Source organism: Phoca vitulina, unplaced genomic scaffold, assembly GCF_004348235.1.
Source record: "Phoca vitulina isolate PV1807 unplaced genomic scaffold, GSC_HSeal_1.0 scaffold41, whole genome shotgun sequence".
NCBI lineage: Eukaryota > Metazoa > Chordata > Mammalia > Carnivora > Phocidae > Phoca > Phoca vitulina.
In genome coordinates, this window is record NW_022589744.1 from 16,685,361 (window position 1) to 16,713,184 (window position 27,824).

General features: G+C 43.6%; 1 protein-coding gene across 1 annotated transcript in view; it reads left to right on the plus strand.

The window, feature by feature from the left end:
* FOXK2 (forkhead box K2) overlaps positions 1-27,824 on the plus strand; it is a gene marked incomplete at its 5' end in the record, with an annotated part of 70,114 nt that continues 42,290 nt past the window's right edge. The window contains one exon of the mRNA XM_032429996.1: positions 1-326. Within this exon, the coding sequence (XP_032285887.1) occupies positions 1-326 (326 nt within the window). The remainder of the gene's footprint in view (positions 327-27,824) is intronic.

Consider the following 27,824-nt stretch of genomic DNA (forward strand, 5'->3'; position numbering starts at 1 on the left):
CCGCCGGGCGGCTGGGCCGTGGCGCGCCTCGAGGGCCGCGAGTTCGAGTACCTGATGAAGAAGCGCTCGGTGACCATCGGGCGCAACTCGTCGCAGGGCTCGGTGGACGTGAGCATGGGCCACTCGAGCTTCATCTCGCGGCGCCACCTCGAGATCTTCACGCCCCCGGGCGGCGGCGGCCATGGCGGGGCGGCCCCGGAGCCGTCCGCGCAGCCCGGGCCCGACGCCGGCGGCGACTTCTACCTGCGCTGCCTTGGCAAGAACGGCGTGTTCGTGGACGGCGTGTTCCAGAGGCGCGGGGCGCCGCCGCTGCAGCTGCCGCGCGTGTGAGTGGGGTCGGGGGCCCGCGGGCGGGGGGCAGGGGCGGGGGCCGGGGGCGGCGGCCTGGCCGGCGGGGCCGCCGACCCGCGCTTGCCGTGCGGCCCCGGCCCGGGCGCCCGCCCCCGGCCTCGGTCCCCCCCGCGGGGAGGACACGCATGCGGACCCAGACCCGCAGCCCTGCCCTTGGCCGTCCTGTGCACGGCCGGAACCCAGACCGGGACCCAGCCGCCGGGCCAGAGCCCGATCCACGGCCCAGGCGCTCCGGCCTCTCGTTCGCGTGGCCGGAGGCCCGGCAGCTGTGCACGTGGGCCGATGCTCCCCCGGGACTCGCATATATTGTTCGTGAGCGGCGTGTAGGTAGTACTGGGGACGCACGGCGCGGTCTGGCGGGTGCAGCGGCCCCGCGCTGAAGCCTGCGTTTTCGTAACTTAAAATCTGGATCTTACAGTGATGGGCTGCTTGAGACTTCTTTTGTGCTTCGGGTTTTCAGTAGTGAGGTACTTCCAGTGTATGTTCTGAGCTGTAAGGGCTCCTTTTTCCCCATCGTATTTTTAGTAACCCTAAAAATTGCGGCCTCTTCAAGCATGATTCGTTTTTAAATCCGCGCTCTGCACCTTAAAATTGGGGGGAAACTGGACACTCCTAATAGGACTTTGCTTTTCAGTCCGTCGATTATTTAGGAGCTGTTATAAGGTCACGTGGGCTGTTAGGTGAGCTTCACGGGGAGTTGTCAGCCTCCCTACAAAACGGTTCACTTGGTCCTCCGGTTTTATGAAGTTATCATTTACTTCGAAAAACAAACTTGCTGCCTAGGAAATAGTAATTATTCCTCAGGGGCTCCTTTCTAGATCATTGCAAATAAAGCCTTTGTCCACAAACTGAAATTTTTTAACTGCTTTTAGTTGCTGGAAATGCTGATAAGAGCTGTTACTTCTCTTGATTCCTTGATTTTTGTGCGTGTGTGCTGTCTCGTTGCTCCCACGGTCTGGGAAGTCGCACCAGCCGTTTCTGAGTCTTTGATGGGCGTGTTTCAGAGGAGGCTGTGTGTGTGTCCTGCAGGCTGGGTAAACTCAGTGGTGGGGCCTGTTCAGTCACACAGTCTGTTGTTTACAAACAACTTGAGGTCACCGCGAAGGATTTTATATCTTTATTCCGAGGGTTTTGAGGTTTTTAAGGAAAATTCTCTTATTGTCATCAGCCAGAACTGTTTATGTTCACATGCTAAACAGGGTAAGTTGACCTTTTGGTGAGGGAGCAGAAATCAGACTTTTTGAGGGGTACAGTGCCACCCAAAGAAGGGCTGAGTAAGAGAGGCCGTGCGGTGGAGGCAGAGCCTCTGACCTTCACCTCCAGCTTGTCTGGGGCCACCAAGGCTTCCATGAGCCCTGCACTTCTTTTTTTTTTTTTTTTTTAAAGATTTTATTTATTTATTTGACACAGAGAGAGACAGCGAGAGAGGGAACACAAGCAGGGGGAGTGGGAGAGGGAGAAGCAGGCTTCCCGCGGAGCAGGGAGCCCGATGCGGGGCTCGATCCCAGGACCCTGGGATCATGACCTGAGCCGAAGGCAGACGCTTAACGACTGAGCCAACCAGGCGCCCCGAGCCCTGCACTTCTTATGGGCCCAGGGATTTTTTTTCACAGAAGGGTTTTGACATTTTTACAGCGTGAAATAAGTAGGTAACTGATAGGACTCTGTAGTGCGTCTCTCTTTGTAAAGCATCATTCCTACTGTTTGGTGCAGAGTGGTAACATTATTGATGAAATAAACGGTGTAAAGACAGTTGGTATTAGCTCAATGTAGATAAATTGTTTTTAAAAATCTTTTTCTTGAAATTAAACGTTTTACAAGTTCTTTTTAAGTCAGAAAGTCAAGTTGTGTAAGTTTAGTATGTGTGCTGCCGAAGCGAGCACTCAAGTTGTGTAAGTTTAAAAGCATGTGTAACTTAGAGCAGTTATGCAGATTTGTCCACTGAATTGAAAATGACTGTACAAGTTAAAAAAAACACGACAATCCATGGTTGGTCTCTTATTTGAATGACAGTGATTTTAGTCCAATTCCAATTTTTGAGTGAATTTGTATTTTGTAGTTAGTGTTAAAATTTTACATACAGAGAACTTGGGGGAGTACATAAGTAATTTAGGCTGAAAGTATGATTTGCCATTTTATTAAAATAGCAAATAATGTATTAATTTAGGGGGAATAGAGAAAGATGAGGTCCATGATCCTGTGTGTTGGCTGTTGTATTTTAAACAGTTTGGGTAGGATCTGTTACAGATGGTTTTTCCATGATGGTTGGTGAGCAGAACCGGGATCCTCAAGTGTGTGGGGGGGGATTGCTGAACATGCCCATGAGTGCCAGGGTATGTGGTTTTCCAGAAAACAGGTGATTTCCACAAATCCTTGATTTTCAGCCAAGTGTGTGACGCTGTGTGTACAGATGCATAAAGTTTTTCCTCCCCAGGAGCATCTGACTCACCGGAGGTGCAGGTGTTATTGGTCCTGGGGAGTTCTCTGGGGTGGGCTCAGTGGAGGAATCCTGGGCCACCTGTGTGTGTGTGGGGGGGTGCTCCTGGAAGTGAGCTGGTGGAGGTGGCTTTATCGGTGTCCCTGGGCCAGTAGCCTGGTGCTGAAGAACTTAGAATTTAGGCTGGAAGGGACCTTGGGCCTGGTTGTGGAGTGTGAGGTTTGCCTGGGCCTGTTGGAAGCATTTTCAATATGGTCAGTGACAGAATGAAGAATGTCCCCTTTGGGGACAGGGTTCTTACTTGTCTAGGGACCTAGTCTGGTGCCTGAGTGGGCAATAAAGTGTTTTAGGAAGATCTGCTGGGCAGGAATGTCTGGGTGTGTTGTTGCTCTTGCTGTTGCCATGGTAGCAAACTAAGTATAATTTATAAATAAAAATAAGCAACTCTTTAACAGTTGTTCAAGTACTTTGAAATGTCAAGTGAATTTGATATATTTTTGATCAGAAAGGTCCTAGAATATCTAATAGCCAAACATAAATAGAATAGGTTGAATTTGTTACTGCCCCAAACTATTTAACATGTGAAACTACAATTGTGTTTATTTAGAAAAGTGACCCTGTTCCTATGCTAAATGAACTGCCAATCAGTTCGTGATACAGCGCTACTTTCTTGTATGGCATGTTTTAACTTGCAGATTAAGTTTGGTAATGTCACATTTGAAGACTTTCTCATTAAATCAGGGATAGCATCCTCGAAGGTTGGGACTGGAGAGAGGTGAGCAGAGAGTGGCTTCTGGAGCTTTCCAGGCAAAGATTGCAAGAAAAGAACTGAAGGAACTCACAATGACGTGGTCGTGCTTAGAAGTGGGGATGGGGCAGAACCGGGGTTCCCAGAGAATACCAGTAACAGAAAGAGGAGAATAAGCAGAGTGCCAGGTGAGGAGATGGCCTCAAGAAGTGACTCAGATGTCACCAATGTCATGTTCCACAGAGATCCATGGGCTTGGTGATCAGGACCTCTTGGAGGATGAGGAAGGAGGCTGGGTGTGGGGCTCAAGAGTGAGGGGAAGTGAGGGTGTAAGAAGTTTGTGGGGCAGGGGGCTATTGTAAGGAGGGTGGAGGTAAGAGTAGGCTTAGGAGGAGTGGAGACCCTGTGGGTCACCAGGGCTAAGTGGGTGAAGGAACCCCCGAGAGATGCAGCTGAGGCCTGGTTGGCCCACAGAGGAGACACAGACGAGGTGTGAAGAACAGGGTTCCTGGTAGGAGAAGATCCAATGGGGCTGTCTTTGAAGACCAGAGCAGACCCACTAGTGTGGTCTGTTGTGTTTTCTTGTTCCAGGGCTGCGGGGTTGGCTGAGATGCCTTCATTTTATGACCTGAGACTGACCAACTTGTATACAAAGCTGAGAGCAGGGAACCAAGATGGCTGGACTCCGGGACCCAGGAGCGGGTGATGCGTAGTGGCATATACATAGCAGAGGGGCAGAGGTGCTTTGCACTTTCAGTGCTCAGCGTACAAATTAATTGCTCTTTAATGACCACTGTGTGCTTTTCTTTAAAAGCTATAATATGCTTTCATTATATTTTATCACTGATATTGGGAACATAGGGCAGCTATTTTTATGTAATTGTTAATTTACTAAGTTAAAAATAACCCAACAAACTGGGTTAATTTCTACTTCACCTAGTATGTAGTAATTCTTCCAGTGGTAAAACTCAGTTTATTTTATTTTATTTTATTTTATTTTTATTTATTTTTTTAAAACTTAGTTTATTTTAATGTTTAATGAGTGGTTTGACACAGTTTAGATTTAAAATAACTTGAATTCATAACACATTTTGAGAAGCAAGCCTATATGACAGGACCTGTAACCTGCAGTGGTCATATGTGTCTGAATGCGTCAGGAGATGGTGAGGACGGGCTCTGGAGCTGGACACTCGGGGGCTAGATTCCACCCCTGCCACTTAACCTGTCTGAATTTTCATTCTTTCTTGTGTAACATGGGATAACTGTGTGACGTTGCATGACACAATTAGCTCTGTGTCTGTGTCCCTCCTCCATCGGGCTGCGTGTGTTTTGTCCATCACAGTGTCCTGGTGTGAAGGAGCCCGTGAGGACTTAATGTGCCAGAAATGTGACACGAGGGCAGCAATGTTCCTGAGGGCCAGCATTCTTCATCTTGCTCATAGCTCTGTACACATGCACACATGCCTGCAGTAAATTGATCTAGGGCCTCTTGGAGTAGTGAGTGAAGTTTGAAGTTCCTTCAGCTGGGAGAGGTTGCCCCCTCCTTCCTAGCACCGAAGCATAAGAACCGGCGGTGGGATGTGGTTGGTGTTATCCAGCAGGCTGGGCCAGGAGAGGTCCATTGGGGGTACCCTTCCTCTGGAAACTTCTATTCTGGTTCTGTTCTGATCCAAACTGTAAGCATCACCATAAAACTTTCCTGATTCAGGAGAAAAGGAAAAGTGCCTTTGCCTTGGGTACAAAGTCAGGGAAGAGAACTGATTGAAAGTTGTGTCCTGTTTGTGGTCTGATTTGAAGGATACTTGCTCATTAATGCAATTGGCTAAACTGTTATTTTGGAAATTAAGGATGGCTTCTCTCCTCAATTGAAGAACTTTGTAGTTTACAATGTACTGTTTTTCTTTTCTTTTTTTTAAAGATTTTATTTATTTATTTGACAGAGAGAGACACAGCGAGAGAGGGAACACAAGCAGGGGGAGTGGGAGAGGGAGAAGCAGTCTTCCCGCGGAGCAGGGAGCCCAATGCGGGGCTCGATCCCAGGACCCTGGGATCATGACCTGAGCCGAAGGCAGACGCTTAACAACTGAGCCACCCAGGGGCCCTGTTTTTCTTTTTAAAACTGCTTTTTTATTGAAGTGTAAGGAACCATATATACTTTTGAAACTTGGGCTATGGTTTCTTCCTGGGAGTCAGTACAGACCTGAAGCTGGGCTCCTCTGCTGGCCTGTCATGTCATCTGAGTGCTTTCCAGGCTGATAGTGGTGCTCAGGACCCTTAGTAGTAGGTCATGGAGCCTGTTCTCAGGACTAGCAGGCCCCCCGCCCCTTTGTGCTGTCAGGCTAAAGGAGGCAGAGATATTCCCTCCTCATCATCTTGTGCTGTAACTCACCTCGCTCAAGTTTCTTTCTGCTGGTCTTCCAGGGTGTGGGGACTGGGTCCTGTATGTGTTTGTATCCCTCTGGAAATGGCACAGAGCTATCATCACTTGGTTTATAGCCAAAATATGTGTACCCACTGAGTGCTGATTTAGGATGTTACTGTTACGTGAACGTTCTCAAGGACTGATCATCTATTTAGTGATGGGATTCCAGTCAGACTTGATTCCCCAATTACCAGTTCCTCCCATCTAGATCCACAGTTGCAGAAGCTCAGCAAAGCTTCATGCATAATTGGTGGAAATATTCCAGAAGATGAGGCTATTATAGTAACAACAGATTTTCCATTGTGAAAATGCAACAATTCTTGTTTTGCTGAGGAGAGAGAAAGGTGTTTTTGTTTTTTGTTTTTTGTTTTTTTTAAATGAAGAAAAGATGGTTTCTAAAATAAGGATTCTTAATGAAAGCATCAACATCTTGGGTAGTATTCTTATCTGTTTAACTTAATTTCTGCATAGCTCATGTTTTCTTTTATGTTTGGGTTTTGGAGCAGTTTACAGTATCTTAAATAACGATAATATAGTAAGTCAGCTTCCCACACTTTTGGTCCCAGTTTTTGATGAGTATTTTTTGAATATGCTAATGAAACAATACACCAGGGCTTAAGGCACACATCACCATTTCTGGGATTTGAAGCAGTTTGAGCACCACGACAAGGTGCTAACTGCTGTCATCCCAGGAAGTGCCCGCATGGGGAGATTAGGAAGCACTTTTTAGAAACCTGCCTTTCCTGGGGTGCCTGGGTGGCTCAGTCAGTTAAGTGTCCAACTCTTGATTTCAGTTTAGATCATGATCTTGGGGTCATGAGATCTAGCCCCAGGTCAAGCTCTGTGGTCATCGTGGAGTCTGCTTGAGATTCTCTCTCTCCCTCTGTTCCTTCCCTCCCCCTCGTGCGTACTTTCTCTCAAAGAAAGCTGCCTTTCCTATATGCATCAATTTCTAGAGTATGTGTGGTGCTCTGCTGAGAATTCCGTAGGGATTTTAGACATTATTTGGCTTTTTTGTCATTTGGGACAGAATGCTTGTGTGTCTTACCCAGTGAAAGGTATCAGAAGTACAACAGTGGTTCTTACCAGGGCCCCCTCCCCTCCCTGGGACATCTGGCAATATCTGGAGACATGCTAGGTTGGCATAACTGAGAGTGGGTTGCTGTTTCTGGCATCTAGTGGGCCGGGCCAGGGACGTTGCTAAAAATATTATAATGCACAGGATAGTCCCTCCCCCCCAACAGATAATGATCCAACCCCAAATGTCAGTAGTGGGGAGGAAGACCCCTCCCCCCCCCAGCATAGTCTTAGGGTAGTTGATAACAGCAGTTGGATATTATTCTTGGCGCTATTGTGAGTGAATCTTAGTAATTTTTTACAGATCATACCTACTTAAAACCTTGAAGCTAACCAAGCATTTGTTTCAAAATTCAGTGGCAGGCCCCTTTCTAAAATGAAGCCTGATGTGGAATCACTCCCTTTGCAGTTTTGGAAGGACACGCACAGAACACCTTCTATAAATCTTACCTAGGTTATAAGATTGGTTTTAGTATTTTAAGGAGTAGCCCACTGTTCTCCCTCTTGGAATATGTACTCTCAGGCATATCTTATTGGTAAAATTATTCTGAAAACATTTACAGTTAATGGGGGAAAAGAGACATTGAATTGTTCTGGTGGGGTGGGGGTTTTTTTTTGTTTTGTTTTGTTTTGTTTTTTTCTCTTGGTTTTCCTGAAAAAAATGAACTGATGATATGAGGGAGTATGACATTAGTGTCATACCAAAGACTACTGTCAGATGCCATTTTCTCATGGTATTTTGTTATAATAATTGGCAGCTTGAAATTCATCTTTTGACTTTTACTTGAACAGATGGGATACAAAAAAACCCTAAACAAATAAGTTGGACACTTACTGTTAATATTTTTCTGGTCTTTTTCTGTATATAGTAGCATTTTGAGTGTGTAGGTGATGTTGAGTGTGTAGGTGGTGCAAAAATACTGCATTTTTGCCTGTGTCCTGTATTTTCTTTGCAAACATTTTTGCTACATAACTAATTGACTGTAAGGCAATTTTGCTGTAAAAGATAAAATTGTGAAAAATAAAAAGGACATTTATTAAAAAGGACTCAAAGAAACATGAAAAATGAATAACAAAATTAAAAAGACTTTATTGCTGAGAAGACTGGTTGAGTGTATCTCAGTGCCTGGTGTCCAGTAGGTGCTAGGTCAGTCTTAGGTCCTCTCTCTGTTCTGTGGAGGCAGCTTTCCAGGGTCTTCACTTAAGAGCCACATCTCCGAGGTTGCTTGTTATTTCCTGTCTTTCCACAAACCTCTCCACCTAGGAAAGATTGAGGGTGAGGTAAGAATGAGTAATGCAGGCATTCATTAGTGAACAGTCTCATAGCACTGCTTGGACAAGGGAGGTGAGAGCCTCTTCCCCATGTGATCAGGCTATTTAATCTCTCAGCCTCAGGGTCCTCTTCTTTAAACATGGATATTACTGAATCGACTTCATGGGGTTGTGGTGTGGATTGCCTTTGCCTGATACAGGAGAATTGGCTGAGTAAGCATTAATATTTCTTTAAAGAAAAAAATTTAAATTTCTTGTCTCGAGTATTTTGATTGGAGAGTTTAACCCATTTATGTTTAAAGTAATTACTGTAAGGGAAGACTTCTGCTATTTTGCTGTTCTTTATGTCTTAGAGCTTTGTTGTCCGTCATTTTCTTCCTAACTGCTTGATTCTATGTTTAGTTGATCTCCCTTCCTTCCTTCCTTCCTTCCTTCCTTCCTTCCTTCCTTCCTTCCTTCCTTCCTTTCTTTTTCTTTCTCTTTCTTTCCTTTTCTTTCTTTCTTTCTTTCTTTCTTTCTTTCTTTCTTTCTTTCTTTCTTTCTTTCTTTTTTTCTTTCTTTCTTTCTTTCTTTTTCTTTCTTTTTTTCCTTTCTATATCTTTCTTTCTTTCTTTCTTTCTTTCTTTCTTTCTTTCTTTCTTTCTTTCTTTCTTTCTTTCTGTAGTAAACTGTTGTGATTTTCTCTGTGGTTACCATGGGGATTATATTTAACATCCTAAATTTATTTATTTATTTATTTTTAAGATTTTATTTAGTTATTTGACAGAGAGAGAGACAGCAAGAGAGGGAACATAAGCAGGGGGAGTGGGAGAGGGAGAAGCAAGCTTCCCGCCAAGCAGGGAGCCCAATGTGCGACTCGATCCCAGGACCCCGGGATCATGACCTGAGCCGAAGGCAGATGCTCAATGACTGAGCCACCCAGGCACCCTAAGATCCTAAATTTAAAGCCATCTATTTTGAAATGATATCAACCTCAAAAACTCTCCTCCTGTATATCTCCTTCCTCCTCCCTTTTATGTTGTCACAGATTACGTCTTTATACATTGTGTGCCAAATAACATATTTATAATTTTTTTATGCATTTGTATTTTGAATCCTATAAGAAATCAAAAGTGGAATTACAAACCAAAATGACAGTAATATGAACTTTTATATTTTCTCATGTATTTACCTACACTGGAGCTCTTTATTTCTTCATATGGTTTTGAGTAACTGTTTAGTGATCTTTTATTTCCACCTGAAGGACTCCCTTTAACTTTTCTTCTAGGGCAGGTGTAGTGTTAATGAACTCCCTCAATTTTTTTTTTTTTTTTAATGAGGAATGTCTTAATTTCTCTCTCATTTTTGAAGGACAGGTTTGCCAGATATAATTCTCAGCTGACAGTTTTAATTTTTTAATTAATTAATTTTTTTTTAGCACTTTAAATGTCATCTCACTGTCTTCCGGCCTTCATGGCTTCTGATGAGAAATCAGCCATTAACCTTATTGAGTCCTTGTATGTAACAGGTTACTTCTCTCTTGCTGCTTTCAAGATTCTCCCTTTGTCTTTTGGTGGTTAATTGTAATGTCTTGATATGGGTCCTTTGAGTTTATCCTACTTGGCGTTTATGGAGTTTCTTGGGTTTGTAGGTTTTTATGTCTTTCATCAGATTTGGGATGTTTTCGGCCTTTATTTTTTCAAATATTTTCCTTCTACCTCTTTTTCTTTTCTTCTTTTGGGACTCCCATAATATGTATGTTGGTCTACTTACTGATGTCCCATGAGTCCTTTAAGGCTCTTTTCAGTCTTTTTTTTTTTCCTTTCTGCTCCTCAGACTTGATAATTTCAGTTATCCTATCTTTAAGTTTGTGGATTCTTTGTTCTGCCTTCTCAAACATGCTGCTGGACCACTATGGTAAATTTTTCATTTCATTTACAGTACTTTTCAACTTCAAGATTGCTGTTTTGTCCCTTCTTATAATTTCTGTTTTTTTTTTTCGTTCCTTTGTAATTTTCCTGACTTCCTTTAGTTCTTTGTGTTTTTGTTTAGTTATTTGAGCACATAACATGACATGGTTGTTTTTTTGAAACTTTTTTTTTTTTTTTTTTTTAGATTTTTTTTTTGAGTAATCTCTACACCCAATGTGGGGCTCTAATTTACAACCCTGAGATCAGGAGTCATATGCTCTACCAACTGATTAAGCCAGGTGCCCGTGACATGGTTGTTTTAAAGTCTTTGTCTAGCAAGGCCTGTCTCACCTTCTTCAGAGACGGTTTCTTTTCATTTATTTTGTTCTTTTGACTGAATCATGCTTTCCTGTTCTTTGTGTGCCTTTTGATTTTGTTGTCTTTGAAAACGGGACATTTGGCTATTACAACGTAATAACTCTGGAAATCAGATTCTCCTTCCCTAAGGTTTGTTGTTTTTTATTTGTTGAAGGCTGTAGGAGTTCTCTTTGCCTAGTGACTTGTCCAGACTATTATTCCAAAGACTATTTTCCTTCACAGTGTAGTCCCTGAAGTCCTGTTTCATATCTTGTGTTTAACTGGTGTTTCGACAGAGATTTCCTGAACATAAGCAACTCTCCTATCTCCCATTCTTTGCATATTGGCTCTGTGCCTGGGCCCTCCTTCAGCTCTTGATCAGGCTTGCACTGTGCCTAGGGATCAGCCCAAGGTGAAAACCTGGGGTCTTCTCAGGTCTTGTATAAGCATGCATCTTGCCCTGGACATGTGTGCAATATTCTGAACTTCCTAATATGACCTGCTACTTTTGAATGTCCTGATTTCCCCGAGAAACTCTCCCTAGCTTTTGCCTTAGCAGTGTATTGTATGTTTAGACTAATCTTTTGCCACAGGTTCTGAGGGTTGTTATTCAACTTGCAGTGTTTTCAAGCTTTTTCAGCCTGAGTTTTGAGTTAAATGAAACACCAGAGGAGTGCCTGTGTCATTCCTTCAGGTAGTCTGTGGCAGGTTAGAATAGACATACACAATAAATAGTGAACAAAGTCTGTTCTGTTCCCTAGAACCAGGAAAACAGCCCCATACTGGCAACCCTGGCTGTTACCACTTTAAGACTGTTTTTACTTTAAGACTATTACTTTAAGACCTTTTATGTTTTAAGGCCATTTGTGCTTCAAGATCAAGGCCTGCTGCTTCCCTGCCAGAGAGAGAGGCAGGGGCAGCAAAATCTAAAACCTGCCTGCCGTTCTGTGGTACCTCTTTCCTGATTCAGCACTTGGTGGTTGCAGACTTCTGACTGCCTTGCAGAGTTTTCACAAATTGGTTCTGACAGTTGCTGCATGTTTTCCAGTGTTTGTGTGTGTATTTATGTGTGGGGTGAGGGTGAATGAGAACTTGGAGCTTCTTAATGAGCTCTTTTGCTGATGTCACTCCTGATGGTCAGTTTTTCTGAGTGAAAATTTTAATTCTTTTAATTCTCATTTTTTGTCATTTTGCACTGAGTGTGAAATAGTAGCAGTTCTTTTTCTTGGATTTAGTGATGTGACAACATTTTATTTATTTATTTATTTTTAAAAAGATTTTATTTATTTATTTGAGAGAGAGAGAGTGAGAGAGAGCACATGAGAAGGGGGAGGGTCAGACGGAGAAGCAGACTCCCTGCCGAGCAGGGAGCCCGATGCGGGACTTGATCCAGGGACTCCAGGATCATGACCTGAGCCGAAGGCAGTTGCTTAACCAACTGAGCCACCCAGGCGCCCCAATGTGACAACATTTTAATAAAATCAAATTTATTATTCCATTTTTAAAAAGTGAAATTTCTTAATTACCTCGAGTGCAAAATAACATGAAAGTCCGGCTGTCATTCTTAATAAGTCAATCTTGGCGGGGCGCCTGGGTGGCTCAGTCAGTGAAGCATCTGCCTTCGGCTCAGGTTATGATCTCAGGGTCCTGGGCTCGAGCCCCACATCAGGCTCCTTGTTCAGCATAGTCTGCTTCTCCCTTTCCCTCTGACCCTCCTCCCCCCTTGTACACTCTCACTCTCTTTCTCTGTGTCTCAATTAAAGTAAATAAAATCTTTTAAAAAATTAAGTCTATCTTGGCTATTAGTAATTTGAATCAGGAAATATGAAATTCTTCATTGGTCTTATACTGTTGATATGTTGATTTCATTTTCTTTAAAATCGCCCCCCCCAAGCCAAGACCATAATAGTGATTTTTGTTAAAGAAATGTTTCCAAATACCTGAGTCCTAGGAAGAACATTTTGCTTTAACAGAAAGGAAGAAATAATTTTGCATTTAAGTTATTGTAATGTTTTAAAATGTTACCATGTATGTAGCACGCCAGTGGGGAGGGTGGAATTCTTACCTATGCTTGGTGATGAGGATGGGATAGCAGCTGCCCATGAGGGCACACTGGCTTTCCCAGCACCTGCTCTCAGTTGCTCTATGAATTCTGTTGAATTGACTTTTTTTTTTTTAAGATTTTATTTATTTGAGAGAGAGAACGCCCAAGTGTGATTGGGGGGGTGGGGCGCGGGGAGGAGCAGAGGGAAAGAGAGAATCCTGAGCAGACTCCGAGCTGAGCGTGGAGCCTGACACAGGGCTGGATCCCATGACCCTAAGACCAGGACCTGAGCCGAAATCAAGAGTCAGCCGCTCACCTGACAGAGCCACCCAGGCGCCCCTCTGTTGAATTGATTCTTGTCCCTATTTTAGGAGAGAATTGAGGCTTAGAGAGTGTTAATCCAAAGGTGTATAGCTTAGAAATGCTAGATTCAAACCCACATCCAGTTTTTTTGCCATTGTTTTTAATCACTAAGCTCTGTTCAAAGCCAAAAAACAGCCATTAATTAGAAGATTGGAAAATCTACAAGACAAACTAAAATAGGTTTTTAAATTGCACTAATTTATCTAATGTTTTTTTGGCATTTAGATTATGTAAACTACCCTATGCCCAAGGAAATACCATATAGCCATTAAAGTGTATTTATCCACATAGAAAGAAGTTCCCATATTTAGCCAGAAAAGTTCAAGAACAGTATGTGTGGAGTAATTGCATTGGTGGAATTGTATGTAAGTGTTTGTGTGTGGTATACCCAATGCATATCTGGATTTAAAACGCCATTAAGGGGCGCCTGGGTGGCTCAGTCGGTTAAGCGTCTGCCTTCGGCTCAGGTCATGATCCCAGGGTCCCGGGATTGAGCCCACATTGGGGCTCCCTGCTCCACGGGGAGTCTGCTTCTCCCTCTGCCCCTCCCCCTGCTCATACTCTTTCTCTCTCTCTCAAATAAATAAATAAATCTTTTATTTTAAAAAAAATTTTAAAAAGATTTTATTTATTTATTTGACAGGGAGAGAACAAGCAGGGGCAGTGTCCTGGGATTGAGCCCCACGTCAGGCTCCCTGCTCAGCGGAGGAGTCTGCTTCTCCCCGTCCCCCTGCTCATGCTCTCTCTCACACTCACTCTCTTTCAAATAAATACATAAAATCTTTAAAAAATAAAAATAATCACCAGTTTTCAAAAATCTGAGGTTTGCCCTTCTGCTCTAAAGGAGGAATAAGAAGTAATGTGGAATCAGTTATTGGTGTAAATGCTACATGGCCCCCACATGTTGAGGTTTCTGTGTTTTGTTTGAGTTGCTGTCATAGGGCAGTATAATAGGAATTTTAGTCCTTCTCTGGCTTTCTGATTAGCAAAGAAAATCAGATTCATGAAAAGTAAGTTGTTGAGGGGCACCTGGGTGGCTCAGCCATGTCTGCCTTCAGCTCAGGTATGATCCCAGGGTCCTGGGATCGAGCCCTATACCGGGGTCCGTGCTCGGCGGGAGGCCTGCTTCTCCCTTTCCCACTCCCCCCTGCTTGTGTTCCCTCTCTTGATGTCTCTCTCTCTGTGTGTCAAAAAATAAAAATAAAATCTTAAAAAAATAAGTTGAGTTATTGGGGCTTGTGCTAAAGATTTTTTTTTTTTCCTAAGATTTTATTTATTTGACAGAGAGATAGCGAAAGCAGGAACACAAGCAGGGGGAGTGGGAGAGGGAGAAGCCGGCTTCGCACCAAGCAGGGAGCCCGATGGGGGCTCGATCCCAGGACCCTGGGATCATGACCTGAGCCGAAGGCAGATGCTTAATGGCTGAGCCACCCAGGCGCCCCCTGCTAAAGATTTTATCTATGGATACAAAGAAAGCTTTTCTTTTTCATTTTTGAAAAAAAAGGAGGGGTTGCTTCTCCTAATTATGTGCCAGACCTTCCTGTCTGTTGTTGGCATCTATGCTTTGGACAGTTGAGTCACTCTTCTCCTACCCTGTTGTAATGTGTCTTTTTTTTTTTTTTTTTTGGTTGTCTGGGCACCTGTCCTTGCTCTGGTTGGGGTGAGCCCAGGGGTCTTGGATGGTGATTGAGGCAGCGCAGGGGCTGCAGGGCACCTCTCTTGTTTAAAGGTAAATACTTTAAACTACAGTACAAACATTCTTTCTTTCTGATCTCAGATCTCTCCTTCACAGTGAGCTAGAGTCCATGAGGAAACTCTGCTTTTTTTGAGTGGAGTGCATAGTGGTTGAGCTCCTTCATGCAGAGCTATGACGTGAGGGCCAAGGAGACATGGCTCTGCCTTGGCAGAGGCAGAAATGTTGTTGTAGTCACTGTGAGGGTCAGGGAAAGGCAGGGGCAGGGAGGCCCGGGGCAGTTGGCATAAGACAGTCTAGAAAGCTGTGTATGTCGACAGATGGGCCGGGGGCCTGGGGCTGGGTGGCACCTTGCCTGTCTGGGAGTTTGTCCTTCACCATCCAGGGACCTCTGGTGGTGAGCAGAAGGGTGATCCCATGACCACATAGTGGGCCTGTGTCTGAGGAGAGGGGGGCTGGAGATGGATGGCAGAGCCAGGCCTGAGTCTGGCCACTGGTGACCAGACACAGAAGCTAGCAGGGGTTTAAACAGGAGGCTGGTCTGCAGAACCTTGGGCAGACCATGGGACAGAGATCTTTTGGGATTCTAGAAGGGTGACCCAGTGCTTATCACTCAGTTCCTGGCATCCACCACAAAGGCTGGGCATTGCTGCCCCTCCACACGGATCCTGTTTCTGCAGAGAAACATGCACATTCTTGCCTTCAGATCAGGTTTTGCAGCCAAACAAATAACACCAAAACCAGGCTTTGGGGATTTCAGAATTGTAGATGAGTGATTGTGAACCTATAGAGTGTATTTCTCTTTTGTTCTAAAAATGCAGACTCACTGTGGCTCTTGTCTTCATGGTTTCTGATGGCCAGCAGAACCCTAGCCATCACCTCTGCATTCCAGGCAGCAGGGTGGGCACTTCACAAAGTCCCAGGTACTTCTGTGCATTTTCTTGCCTCATGCTGGGATTTATGGCCATACTTGGCTACCTGGGAGTAGGGAAGCAGGCACCCGTAGGTGCTCTTGCAATGAGGGAGGAGCAGGAATGTTGGGCAGCTTGCAGAGGTGAGGGAATTGCGGCTGCCAGGCATGCGTCTGGGCTCCAGTTGATGGAACGTTGGTGCTGCTGATGGAGTCTGAACACAGGAGGCAGAGCAAGTGCCCAGCCCTGCTGGGGAGTGTGACACGGAGGCTCCTGGCTGGCTGCTGTGCATTTGGGCACTGATATTCTACTCCTGTGGGCTGTTTTGTTTGTTTGTTTGTTTGTTTGTTTTTTTCTGGTTTTGCCCTTCATTTTTTACTGCACTTCCTTCATTCTGTGTGTTTCTTGTCTTGGGCCCTTTTTGATCTGTGGAGTGCTAGAATCCAAGCTGGGTGAAGTAGAAGCTCCACCACGGAGATGTATGTGCTGAGGTGGTCTCAGGTGCTTCTCAAGGACTGGGATGTCTCTCTTCCGCTCTGTGGTATTTCCCAGTGGTGGTATCCTTAGTCTCCACAGACAAGAATTATGAATTCACTCCTGGCTGGAGGGAGAGGAACCGAGGGAGGGGAAGGACCTACGCTTGTGTTCTCCAGAGTCACCTGTTTGACAGTGTGAGAAGACGTGGAAGCACACCGCTTGGTTCTGCATGCGCCTTGAGCCACAGTGGACGGGGTGCTGAGACCAGCAGCCTCATCAGGACCACGTGGGTGTGGAGTGGCACCAGGTCCTTGGCAGAGGGCAGTGTGTGCCCCATGAGGAGGTCCTGGGAGTAAACCCACACCTCATAGCCACCCTAACCCATGGGAAGTGGTTGGATTTCGTCTGGACCTGTTAAATTGGAGGTGATGAGAAAAATCCCTCAGGGTTGTACTAAGGCACAGATTACTTTGGTTTTTGCAATTTTGACATCAGCTGTGAAAGCACATCATTTTATGTGGTAAACCCAGTAAGGAACAAGTAGGATGTGCTCTCAGACTTGTGGGGCCTGTTGTCAAAGTGTCCCTCCCCAAATTCAGGATTCTTATCCCTTCATGCCCCATTATCCCTTTGCTCCCTCCCTCTAGGAAGCATGGAAGGTACAGGATTGTGTCTGTCTCACACCCCCTTGCTGACTTCATTACCGTCATCATGGTGACATGTTGGCCCTGCTTCTTGGTGGTAGAATTAAAAATAGCCATGCTTGACCTCCCTCCCCCTTCAGAGACTGGTTAACTAGGGAAGTGGGGGCCATGGGGTGTGTGTGTGTATTTTGAAAAAACTCTCCAGCAGCTTCTGGCAGGCACTCAAGGTTAGAAAGCACCATTTAGGAGAAAGAATTTAAAACTTAGCAGTTGGTTGCAGGTTTTTTTGTGCTGGAGTGCATCAAGCTAATCTGGCACTTGGTTGAGGGCTAACCACCAGCCTACTGATTGGGACTGTGGGCTAGAGTTTTGGGTATCCATTTAGGAGAGTAAGGTCCAAGGAATTCATATACTTGTTGAATTGATTTGGTACGATGCTGGTGGTCTTTAAAATGTTCAAGTAAAGTTTATTTTAAAATATTAAAAAGTTCTAAGTAATATAAAATAATGCTTGTGATAGAACATTTTGAACTGTAAAAATGGTTAAGAAAAATCACCTATAATCCCACCACCCAGAGTAGCCATTGTTAATACAAAATATATGCATTACTCTATGAATAGTTTTGAATTTTTTATTTTTTGAATTTGCTTTTAAATGGTAGCTTTAAATCCTATTGTAGGTAGGATTTTTGTCTCCTCTTTTTACTCAACGTGATTTTCCCATGGTGTTAACTCTTTAAACATCCATTGTAATTGGCTGAAAGAGCTTCTGTATATATATATATATATATTTTTTTTTTTTTAAAGATTTTATTTATCCATTTGAGAGAGACAATGAGATAGAGAGAGCATGAGAGGGGGGAGGGTCAGAGGGAGAAGCAGACTCCCTGCCAAGCAGGGAGCCCGATGCGGGACTCGATCCCAGGACTCCAGGATCATGACCTGAGCCGAAGGCAGTCGCCTAACCAACTGAGCCACCCAGGCGCCCCAAGAGCTTCTGTATATTTGACACATATGATTTACTTTACCATCCTCCATTATTCAGCATTTAGATTAATTATTTTTGCTATTGCAAACAATATTGCAATTGAATTTTAAAGTATTAGATTCTTGGTAATGATGTTCCTGTGTTGAATGCATATTTCCATTTTAAGTGTTCCCTGCTTTCTTTTTATTAAAAATATTAAACATGTAGTACCGGGGCGCCTGGGTGGCTCAGTTGGTTAAGCAACTGCCTTCGGCTCAGGTCATGATCCTGGAGTCCCGGGATCGAGTCCCGCATCGGGCTCCCTGCTCGGCAGGGAGTCTGCTTCTCCCTCTGACCCTCCGCCCTCTCATGCTCTCTCTATCTCATTCTCTCTCTCAAATAAATAAATAAAATCTTTAAAAAAAAAAAAAAAAAAAAACCATGTAGTACCATTAAGTTCATTTTGCAAAAGGAAAGATCACCCCGAGTCTACCATTCGCACACTCATCTTCATTGTCCGGAATCCTTTTGTTGTCCATTCTCTGCATGTGGATGCAGTGCATGGGATGGGGGAAAGGTGGCAGGCTGTTCTGGACTGCTGCGTGGGGGCTCCTCTGTGTACCATGTTGGGGTATAAAATGAACAAAGTGTTCAGCACCATGTTTTATATGGAATAAAAACCCCACCAAATTTAGGGTATTTCTTCCAGCCAGGCCCTCCTGAGCCAGGCTCTGCCATGGACACAGTGAGGATGGGCTCCCAGCCCAGCAGTCAAGATGAGTCCTGGAGAGTCTTCATGTTCTCTATTTCTTGGTTTATTTTCTGGCGGAGAGAGAAAACACTTGGGAATTTTTTTAAACTAGGAGGCAATGAGGTTTCTTTTTGAAGTGGAAAACTTGACATGGGGATAGGAGGAAGAAATGGAGGAGGATTGAGGCTTTTACAGCTATGAAGCTGACTTTTGCATCAAATATCTGTATTTAAATTTGGCTTATTTGAAGTTACTGGTATTTTAAATTTGCAACTACAGCTTGAATGCTGAATTTTATTTATTTAAAAAAGATTTTATTTTTAATTTTTATTAAAAAATTTTATTTTTATTTTTAAGTAATCTCTATGCCTAGCGTGGGGCTTGAACTCACAACCTTGAGATCAAAAGTTGCATGCTCTACTGACAGAGCCAGCCAGGTGCCCCTAAATGCTGAATTTTATTTATTTGTATTTGTATTTATTTTTCTTTTAAAGGAGGGGGGGAGTGCGCTAAAGAGAGAGAGGGAATGCGTGCATGCACTAGGGGGAGGAGCAGAGGGAGAGAGAACCTTAAGCAGGCTCCACACCCAGTGTGGTGCCCACCCGGGGCTTGATCTCACGACCCTGAGATCATGACCTGAGCCAAAATCAAGAATTGGACCCTTAACCGACTGGGCTACCCAGGTGCTCCAAATGCTAAATTTTAAAACTTAAGTTATGTTGGGCGCCTGGGTGGCTCAGTTGGTTAAGCAACTGCCTTCGGCTCAGGTCATGATCCTGGAGTCCCGGGATCGAGTCCCGCATCGGGCTCCCTGCTCAGCAGGGAGTCTGCTTCTCCCTCTGACCCTCCCCCCTCTCATGCTCTCTCTCTATCTCATTCTCTCTCTCAAATAAATAAATAAAATCTTAAAAAAAAAAAAAAAAAACTTTAGTTATGTTGAGATGAACTGCAAAGAATAATGTGTTAAACATTTTTTTTTGCTTATATGTAGAAGCGAAGAAAAGACATTAAAATTTCAGTAAAATTAAGTTATTAATTGTGGACCTAGTGACATTTGCTTCATTGTGTGTGTCATTTGTCATAGTAAGCAGAGGCTTAGAGAAGGAGCAGCACAGATCTCATTGAGTACACCTATAAACACTACTTTTTGAAATCTCATTCCTAGCAGCATTCTTTCTTTTAGTTGTACCTTCTTTTTAACATAGTCATGGACTGCTAAAAGCTAACTACTTCAGAGTGAGACATTTTAAAAGTTATTAATAATATCGGATACAGTCCTTCCTCTTCCCTTCCCCCTCTCAGAGAAGAATTTGAAAAAATGAGTGGAAAGGTGAGACTATAGAAGAAAGTGCTTGACAGAATCCCCTTCTGGGCCAAACCTCTGAAATGTTTTATACTGTATAATTGTAGAGTATGAGTGAAGTTTATCAGTTGCAAATGTAAAAGAAACTAATGTTCATTGTAGAAAATGTACAAGGGGCAGAAGAAAAAATTATGTACTTTCTAAAACAACATTTTACAAGTATTTCTTCAGTATTTTATTAAAATTTATTTTAAAATAATTTCAAACTTCTACAAAATTTCAAGAATAATGTAGAGATTTCCTGTATACCCTTCATCCGTACAGACCAGTTCTTAATATTACGTTTTTCTGAACCGTTTGAGAGTAGGTAGTCTACATTAGGCACTTTTACTACCCTTAATAATTCTGAGTGTATTTTCTAAACAAAGAATATTCTCTTATGTAACTACAGTCCAGTTACAAAATTCAGGAAAAATGATACTGATATGACATTTGTATTTAATCCACACTCCATGTCCACTGTTTTCATTTGCCCCAGTACTGCCCCTCCTGGTCCCGAGGCCCTCCATGACAAGACATGATCTGGCGTCACACTCCTTAATCCTCGGGCTCCTTAGACCTCTTAATCAGCTTTTATTTGTCTCTGATGACATTGATAGTTTTGAGGGGTACAGGAGTTGTTTTGGAGACTCTGCTTCCATTTGGGTTTGTGTGAGGTTTCTCTGATCTCCTGAGGACAGTGTGGCCTGTGCAGGCCCTTCTCAGGGCCTCAAGTCCCCAGGGGCATGCAGCCCTCAATGTGGTGTTAGTCTGGCTGGCCAGTCAGGGAGCTGCCGTTCCACCGTGTGATTCCACTTACCCCTGCAGCTGCTCGGCTCTCCCTGCCTCTCCTAGCCAGGCCAGCTGCCATCGTGTGGAGACGTGGTTGCCATGAGATAATGTTTCCCTAAGAGTTGTGGGTCCAGAAGGTTCACAGCATCCTGACTAGGCCAAAGGCACAAGGTGTTGGTCCTGAACAGTCTTTTGTATGAATAACCCACCATGATATTACTGATGTGACAGGGCGTGGGTCACGTGCCCAGGCTCTAAGGCCAGCGGTCTGCAGGACAGAGCATTTGCACCCCTTTGCTTCAGATGTGGGAGATGGGCCCTGACACTACTTATCCTGGGGTATTCCCTCAAATAGAAAAGATGTTTGGATGGTGGGTAGCCCAGGTGACAGGTGTTTACCATATGGAAGCATGAGTGAAGATTCTTTAGAATCTGTTCAGGAACACCAAAGGTGGCACACGGCAGGGAAGGTTCAATCTTGGACCATGACCAGCGAAATAATGTTGTCTAGTGAATGGTAAAATACAGAACTGAAAGCTGTTGCCTTCTGGAATGGGCTAGACCATTTGAAATGGTTTTGAGAATTGGAAGTAAGAGATTTCAGTGTGATTGTTTTAACCTCTGTGTCTTTCTCCATTCCTTCCTCCTGTTCATGTTGTTCTGTTGCAGGTATGTGTCCCTCTGCAGCTAATTGAGTTGAAGCCTTCTCGCCCTCGCCAGCTTGTCCATACCAGAGGAGTGTGGTTATTCCTCTGAGTCCCGTGCCTCTCCCCTGGGGGTGTTCTCCAGGCCCAGACCCTCCCCAAGGACCTTAGCTGACTGCATCCGCTCCTCCCTCCTGTGTGCCCAGCAGTGCTGTGAGGGCTGCCTCCTCTCAATTGGCATAATCTTTCCTTTGTCTGTTTCTTCATGGCACCATGGCAGGGAGGGAATCCACATTTTCACAAATAATTATCAAGTTGGCACTTCACTCTGTCTTATATTCTCTTGTTGTTTATGCTCACTAACAAGAGTGACAGCAGAAGGCACATAGCAGTAGGTAAGCAGTGAGTGGCTTTGCTGGCACTTGGCACCTGGGTTTGCTGAGTGGAAAAGCATTCTGATTGTTAATACTGTGTTGGCTGGAGTACAGTGGCCCCCTGGGATCGTCCGAGGTGGCGGGTGCACACTGGCGTGCCCGTGCTGCTCTGCAGCACCTCTGGCTTTGCTCTCAGCGAAGGTGTGCGGCCAGCCAGCCTGTGGTAGGGAGAGGGCTAGGCGTGTTCTGAAGAGATTGTCAAAGAAAGTACTCCTGAAAGAAGCAACTTTATAGAGTTAGGATTTTAAAAAATAGTTGTGGATTCTAAATATCTAACAGTTAAAAATTTTTGTTTATTAAATTAAATCTAGGGGCGCCTGGGTGGCTCAGTTGGTTAAGCATCTTCCTTTGGTTCAGGTCATGATCCTGGAGTCGGGTCCCGCTTCGGGCTTCCCCCCTTGGTGGGGAGTCTGCTTCTCCCTCTGCCCCAACTCGTGCTCTCTCTCTCTCTCTCTCTCAAATAAATAAATAAAATCTTTTTTAAAAAATCAAATCTGTATGTTACAACTTGACAATTTGTGTGACAACCGGATGTGGCACTCGAAGGAAAACTTCTGATAAATGTCTGAAAAGGGCCTTACTGTGCTTAGAGTACTGTCTAAACTGCATTGTATCTTTAAAGCTCATATTGGCTTGCCAGAGATTAGAAGGGAGAAAAATAGAAAAGGAGCCTGCAGGCGGGGGAGGTAAGGGGGCAGAGTGTGGCCAGAGCTGCACTGGCCAGGAGTTGGTCTCCCATTGTGCAGGTTGTGCTTGCTGTGTTGTTTGTGTTTTTTCTGTTTACTCCTTTTAAAACTGTCTCTGGCTACTCTTAAGGTTATTTACCTTAGGAAGGAGATGTGAATGAAGTCAGTTAAACTTCTTTTTTTTTTTTTTTTTTTTTTAAGATTTTATTTATTTATTTGAGAGAGAGAATGAGACAGAGAGAGCATGAGAGGGTCAGAGGGAGAAGCAGACTCCCTGCCGAGCAGGGAGCCCGATGTGGGACTCGATCCCGGGACTCCAGGATCATGACCTGAGCCGAAGGCAGTCGCTTAACCAACTGAGCCGCCCAGGCGCCCTCAGTTAAACTTCTTGAGTGGATTTAAAGACATAATGTTGCCAGTGTGGATACACACCCCCATCATAAGTCAGAGGTCACTTCCCATGTGGGGGTTTCTAAATCTATTTCCCCCTTCAACTATTTGGAAATGCCAGCTAAATGAAGCTGGGCATGCTATTAGAATAATATTTTGAAATGTCTTTTTTGTTGTTCTGATAATAGACTTTAGAGCAGTTCTAAGTTCATAGCAAAATTGAGCAGGAGATAACAGAGATTTCCCATGCACCCCCTCTCCACACACGCAGCCTCCCCCGCTATCAGCATCCTCATCAAAGCAGTGTATTTGTTGCAGGTCATCATCACCCAGAGTCCATAGGGTACATTATGGCTCGCTCTCACTGCTGTGTGTTCTACAGGTTTGCACAAATGTATAATGACACTTGTCCACCATCGTGGTCTCATACAGAGCAGTTTCACTGTCCTAAAATTCCTCTGTGCTCTGTTCATCTTTTCCCATTTCCAGTTCTATCCTTGGTACCAACTGATCTTCTTACTGCCTCCACAGTTCTGCCATTTCCAGAATGTCATCGAGTTGGAATCATACACTATATAGCCTTTTTCAGATTGGCTTCTTTCTCTTGGTAATATGCATTTACGTTTCCTCCACGTCTTTTCATGGTTTGAAAGCTCACTTTTTTTTTTTTTTTTTTTTTTTTTTTAGTGCTGGATAATATTTGATTGTCTGAATGTCCCACAGTTTATTTATCCATTCACCTACTGAAGGACATCTTGGTTACTTCCAAGTTTTGGCAGTTATGAATAAAGCTGCTATAAACATCCATGTGCAGGTTTTTGTGTAGACACATTTTCAGCTCCTTTGGGTAAGTACCAAAGAGCACCGTTGCTGGATCATATGGTAAGAGTATATTTAGTTTTGTAAGAAACTGACAGACTGTCTTCCAAAGTGGCTGGACCGTTTTTGCATTCCCACCAGCAGTGATAGTTTCTGTGGCTCTGCATCTTTGCCAGCATTTGGTGTTGTCAGTGTTCGAGCTTTTAGTCACTTTAATAGGTGTGTGGTGGTTTTTCATTGTTTTTTTTTTTTTCTTTAAATCAAATTCATTAGGGCATAACTTGTATACAATAAAATACACCAATAATGTACAATTCAATGAGTTTTGACATATGATATACCTGTATAACCACCACTGTGATCAAAACATAGAACATTTCCATTACCTAAAAAAGTTTTTTTGTCTCCTTACAGACTTTAGCCCCAGGCAGTCACTGATCTGCTTCTGTTACTATAGATTAATTTTGCTTGTTTTAGAATTTCACATAAGTGGAATCAGAATATATAGTATTTTGTGTCTGACTTCTTTCACTCAGCATGATATTTTTGAGATTCACCCATTTTGTTGTATGTATTTCAGTTTTGATTTGCCTTTCCTTGATGACATATGATGTGAAGCATCTTTTCATATGTTCGTTTGCCATCTGTATATTTTCATTGGCGAGGTGTCTGTTCAGATCTTTTGCTCATTTTTAAATTGAGTTGTTTTCTTGTTGAGTTTTAAGAGTTCTTTGTATGTTTTAGCTAACAGCCCTTTATGAGCTATGTCTTTAGCAAGTATTTCCTCTAGTTTGGCTTCCCTTCCCATTCTCTTGATAAAATGTCTTTAAAAAAAAAAAAAAGGAAAGAAACAATACCTATGAGTTGCTTACTATGTTCCAGACACAATTGTAAGTGCTCTTTACAAATTTTTTAAAAATTTGCAGTAAAATACACATTACATAAAATTTACTGTCTTGGGGTGCCTGGGTGGCTTATTTAAGTGTCCAACTCTTGATCTCAGCTCAGGTCTCGATCTTGGGGTCGTGAGTTCAAGCCCCATGTTGGTTTCGGCACTAGGCGTGGAGCCTAATTAAAAAAAAAAAATTACCATCGTAACCACTTTTCAGATGTGCAGCTCAGTGGCATTAAGCGCTTTCTCATTGTTGTGTAACTGTCATCACTATCCGTCTCCAAACTCCTATCTTGTAAAACTGAAACTCTGTCCCTATTAAACAATAATGCCCATTCCCCTTCTTCCCAGCCCCATCAAACTACTTTTGTCTGTATGAATTTGACTGCTGTAGGGACCTCATATGAAATCATACAGTATTCGTCCTTTCGTATCTGGCTTATTTTACATAACATAATGTCCTGAAGATGCATCTGTGTTGTAGCATGTGTCAGGATTTCCTGATGAAATGTCTTTTTTTTTTTTAAGATTTTATTTATTTGTCAGAGAGAGCACACAAGCAGGGAGAAGCAGGCTCCCTGCTGAGCAGGGAGCCCAATGCAGGGCTGGATCCCAAGACCCTGGGATCATGACCTGAGCCAAAGGCAGACACTTAACCAACTGAGCCACCCAGGTGTCCCGAAATGTCTTTTTTAAAAAAGAGAGGCTGATCAGGGTGCCTGGGTGGCTCAGTTGGTTAAGCGACTGCCTTTGGCTCAGGTCATGATCCTGGAGTCCAGGGATCGAGTCCCGCATCGGGCTCCCTGCTCGGCGGGGAGTCTGCTTCTCCCTCTGACCCTCCCTCCTCTCATGTGCTCTCTCTATCTCATTCTCTCTCTCAAATAAATAAATAAAATCTTTAAAAAAATAAATAAAAATAAAAAAGAGAGGATGATCAAATTATTGAGGGCCAAACGTGACCCAGAAGTGGGATTCTAGTTGTCAGTGAGGCAGTAGGTGAAAAAGAGCTTGTTGCATATAGACAACCCCTTCTTAAAGAGGGCTTCGTGGCGCCTCCTCTGGGGGTTCCATGTTGGGGAGGTAGAGAAATGGTTGAGCAGAGAGGCAGGCACCATTTGTCTGCTTGGAGCCCAGGGCTTGCTTATTTACTTGTTTATTTGAATAGTTTAATAGTTCTGGGGTCTACTTTTGAGAGCTGTCATTAGAAACCAGAGCAGTGGGAATGCCATAGGAAGGAGGGAATCTTGCTGTTTTTAGTTTCCACTCTTTGGTAGCTTTCAAATTTTATGTATGTGAATTCGTTGCCTATTAATGACAACAAAAATACCAATTGATATTCTGCTCTGGACAATAGCTTAATGGAGTTATTCTTTTTGAACCAAGCCATCTGATTTCCCCTTAAACAAATTGGAATATTTCTGGAGAAGTTTTTAGGAAAATGGCACAATGCCTAGCCAGCAGGCGGTATATATACAGATCCCACCCTCAGCCCATGGAGCCAGAGGTGTTTTGGAATCAGAGTAGTTTGAATCTTAGAAAAGTAGTACAATGTGTGTACGTATATTATTTCATACTCCCAGCACCCTGTAATTCAACACATTAGAATTTCTGTCATGAAATACATGAATATTCTAAGCAGGATAATTAAAGGCTATAATTAGCTCCTTCTCAGTTTGGGTCAGAATTGGCTACCAGACGATTTCAGGTCAGGGTTTTTGGAGCTGTTTGTCTCTTGGAATTTGTGAACAAGGGATTGTGGACTTGTATAGGGTGTAGGGCTGCTTGACGGCAAGTCATTGTAGTAGGGTTATGAGGAGCAAGATGCTGACAGGTGGCTGTCCTCATTCAGTAGCTTTCAAGCCTCCAGCTCTAAGTCTGCAGTCCTATTTCTGTCTATTTCAGGTGCCCTCCTTTCCTCCTCTGAGTCAGTGTGGTCCCTCCAGGGTGGTGGACTCACCCTGTCCTTGGTCTTTTCTGCTTCTCTGCATTGGTGGAATTATGTCTCTGTCTCAGTCATTTCACTTGGACATTTCTCACACCTGTCTCTTACCCTTCCTTCTTCTACATAGCTCTTGCCTTAGTAATTTCTCACCTGGACCTTGAGAGGAATTTCTTGATTGCCCCCTTCCATAACATAATTGTTGTTTTAGTGCAATGCACACACAAAAAATTGCACAGGTCCTAAGTGTAAAGCTTAATGACAACCCGCCATGTAATCTGCCCCCAGTTAAGAAACATTGCATGCATCATCAGCACCCCACAGGGCCCCTCCCAACCACAGAACCATTGTCCTGAATTCTAAACTAGAGATTGTTTTGTTTGCTTTTGAGCTTCGTATACATGGAATACATGGACTTCAGAGAGTACCGTTGGCTTTTCACTGAATAAAATGATTGTGAGATTAGCCCATATATTTGTACTTAGCTGTCAATCACTCATTCTCATTGCTGTAAAGTATTCAGTAATGTGAACATACACAATTTGATGTTCTGCTGTAGTTGGACAGTGAGGTCATTTTATTTTGGTCTATTATAATGGACGGTGCTGCTGTGAGTATTTTCTAGATATTTTTTAAGTTGGAAGACTTTTTGTAATTGAAAATTTGTGATTCCTGTAGCTGTGTTTTGATGAGCACACACGTTTCTGTTGGGTGTGCTTCTTGGCTCCGCGGCTCTGCTGGCTCACACGATGTGCATCTGTTCAGCTTTCGTAGGTGCAGCCACTTTGGAAGGTGCTTTGTACAGTTTACACCCCGTTGACACCGTGTAAGGGAGCATTCAGGTGGCTTCACAGCTTCATCAGCGTTGGCATTCTTTTTCATTTTAGGTTTTCTACTGGGTGTGTAGTGGTGGTGTTTTGTGGTTGTAATTTGCATTTCTCCTGATGACGAATGATATTGAGGATCATTTCATGTGCTTATTGGCCATTCAACGTAGTATTTTCAGAAGGCTTTCCTGCAGGTTCCGTGGTTGTACATCTCTTGTGTGCAGCTCACCTGACAAGTGAGAAGTATAAGTGAATGTGCACGGGCTCACCATCAAAACACCTCAGTGTGGTGGAGGGTGGCCCCATGTCAGAGCTGCCTGTTCAGAAAGCAGACCTTACCATTCCCTTCTGGGTTATGTTTTTCTGTTCCTATAAAGTGGGAATTAATCTTTTAATAAAGTGCCCAAAGGATGAAATGCCTTACCCCAATGTCAAACATATGTAAAAACTCACCATTTGATAAGGAACTCAATACAGTGATCTCTCTTATGACTATGTAATTGGCAGCCTTATTAATGATCTAGAAAATACAATCCTAGGGTGGGGAAGATGGTTGAAGGTGGTCAAAGGGTACGGACTTCCAGTTATAAGATAAATAAGTCCTGAAGACATAATGTACAGCGTAGTATCTATAGTTAACAATATTCACTTGTATA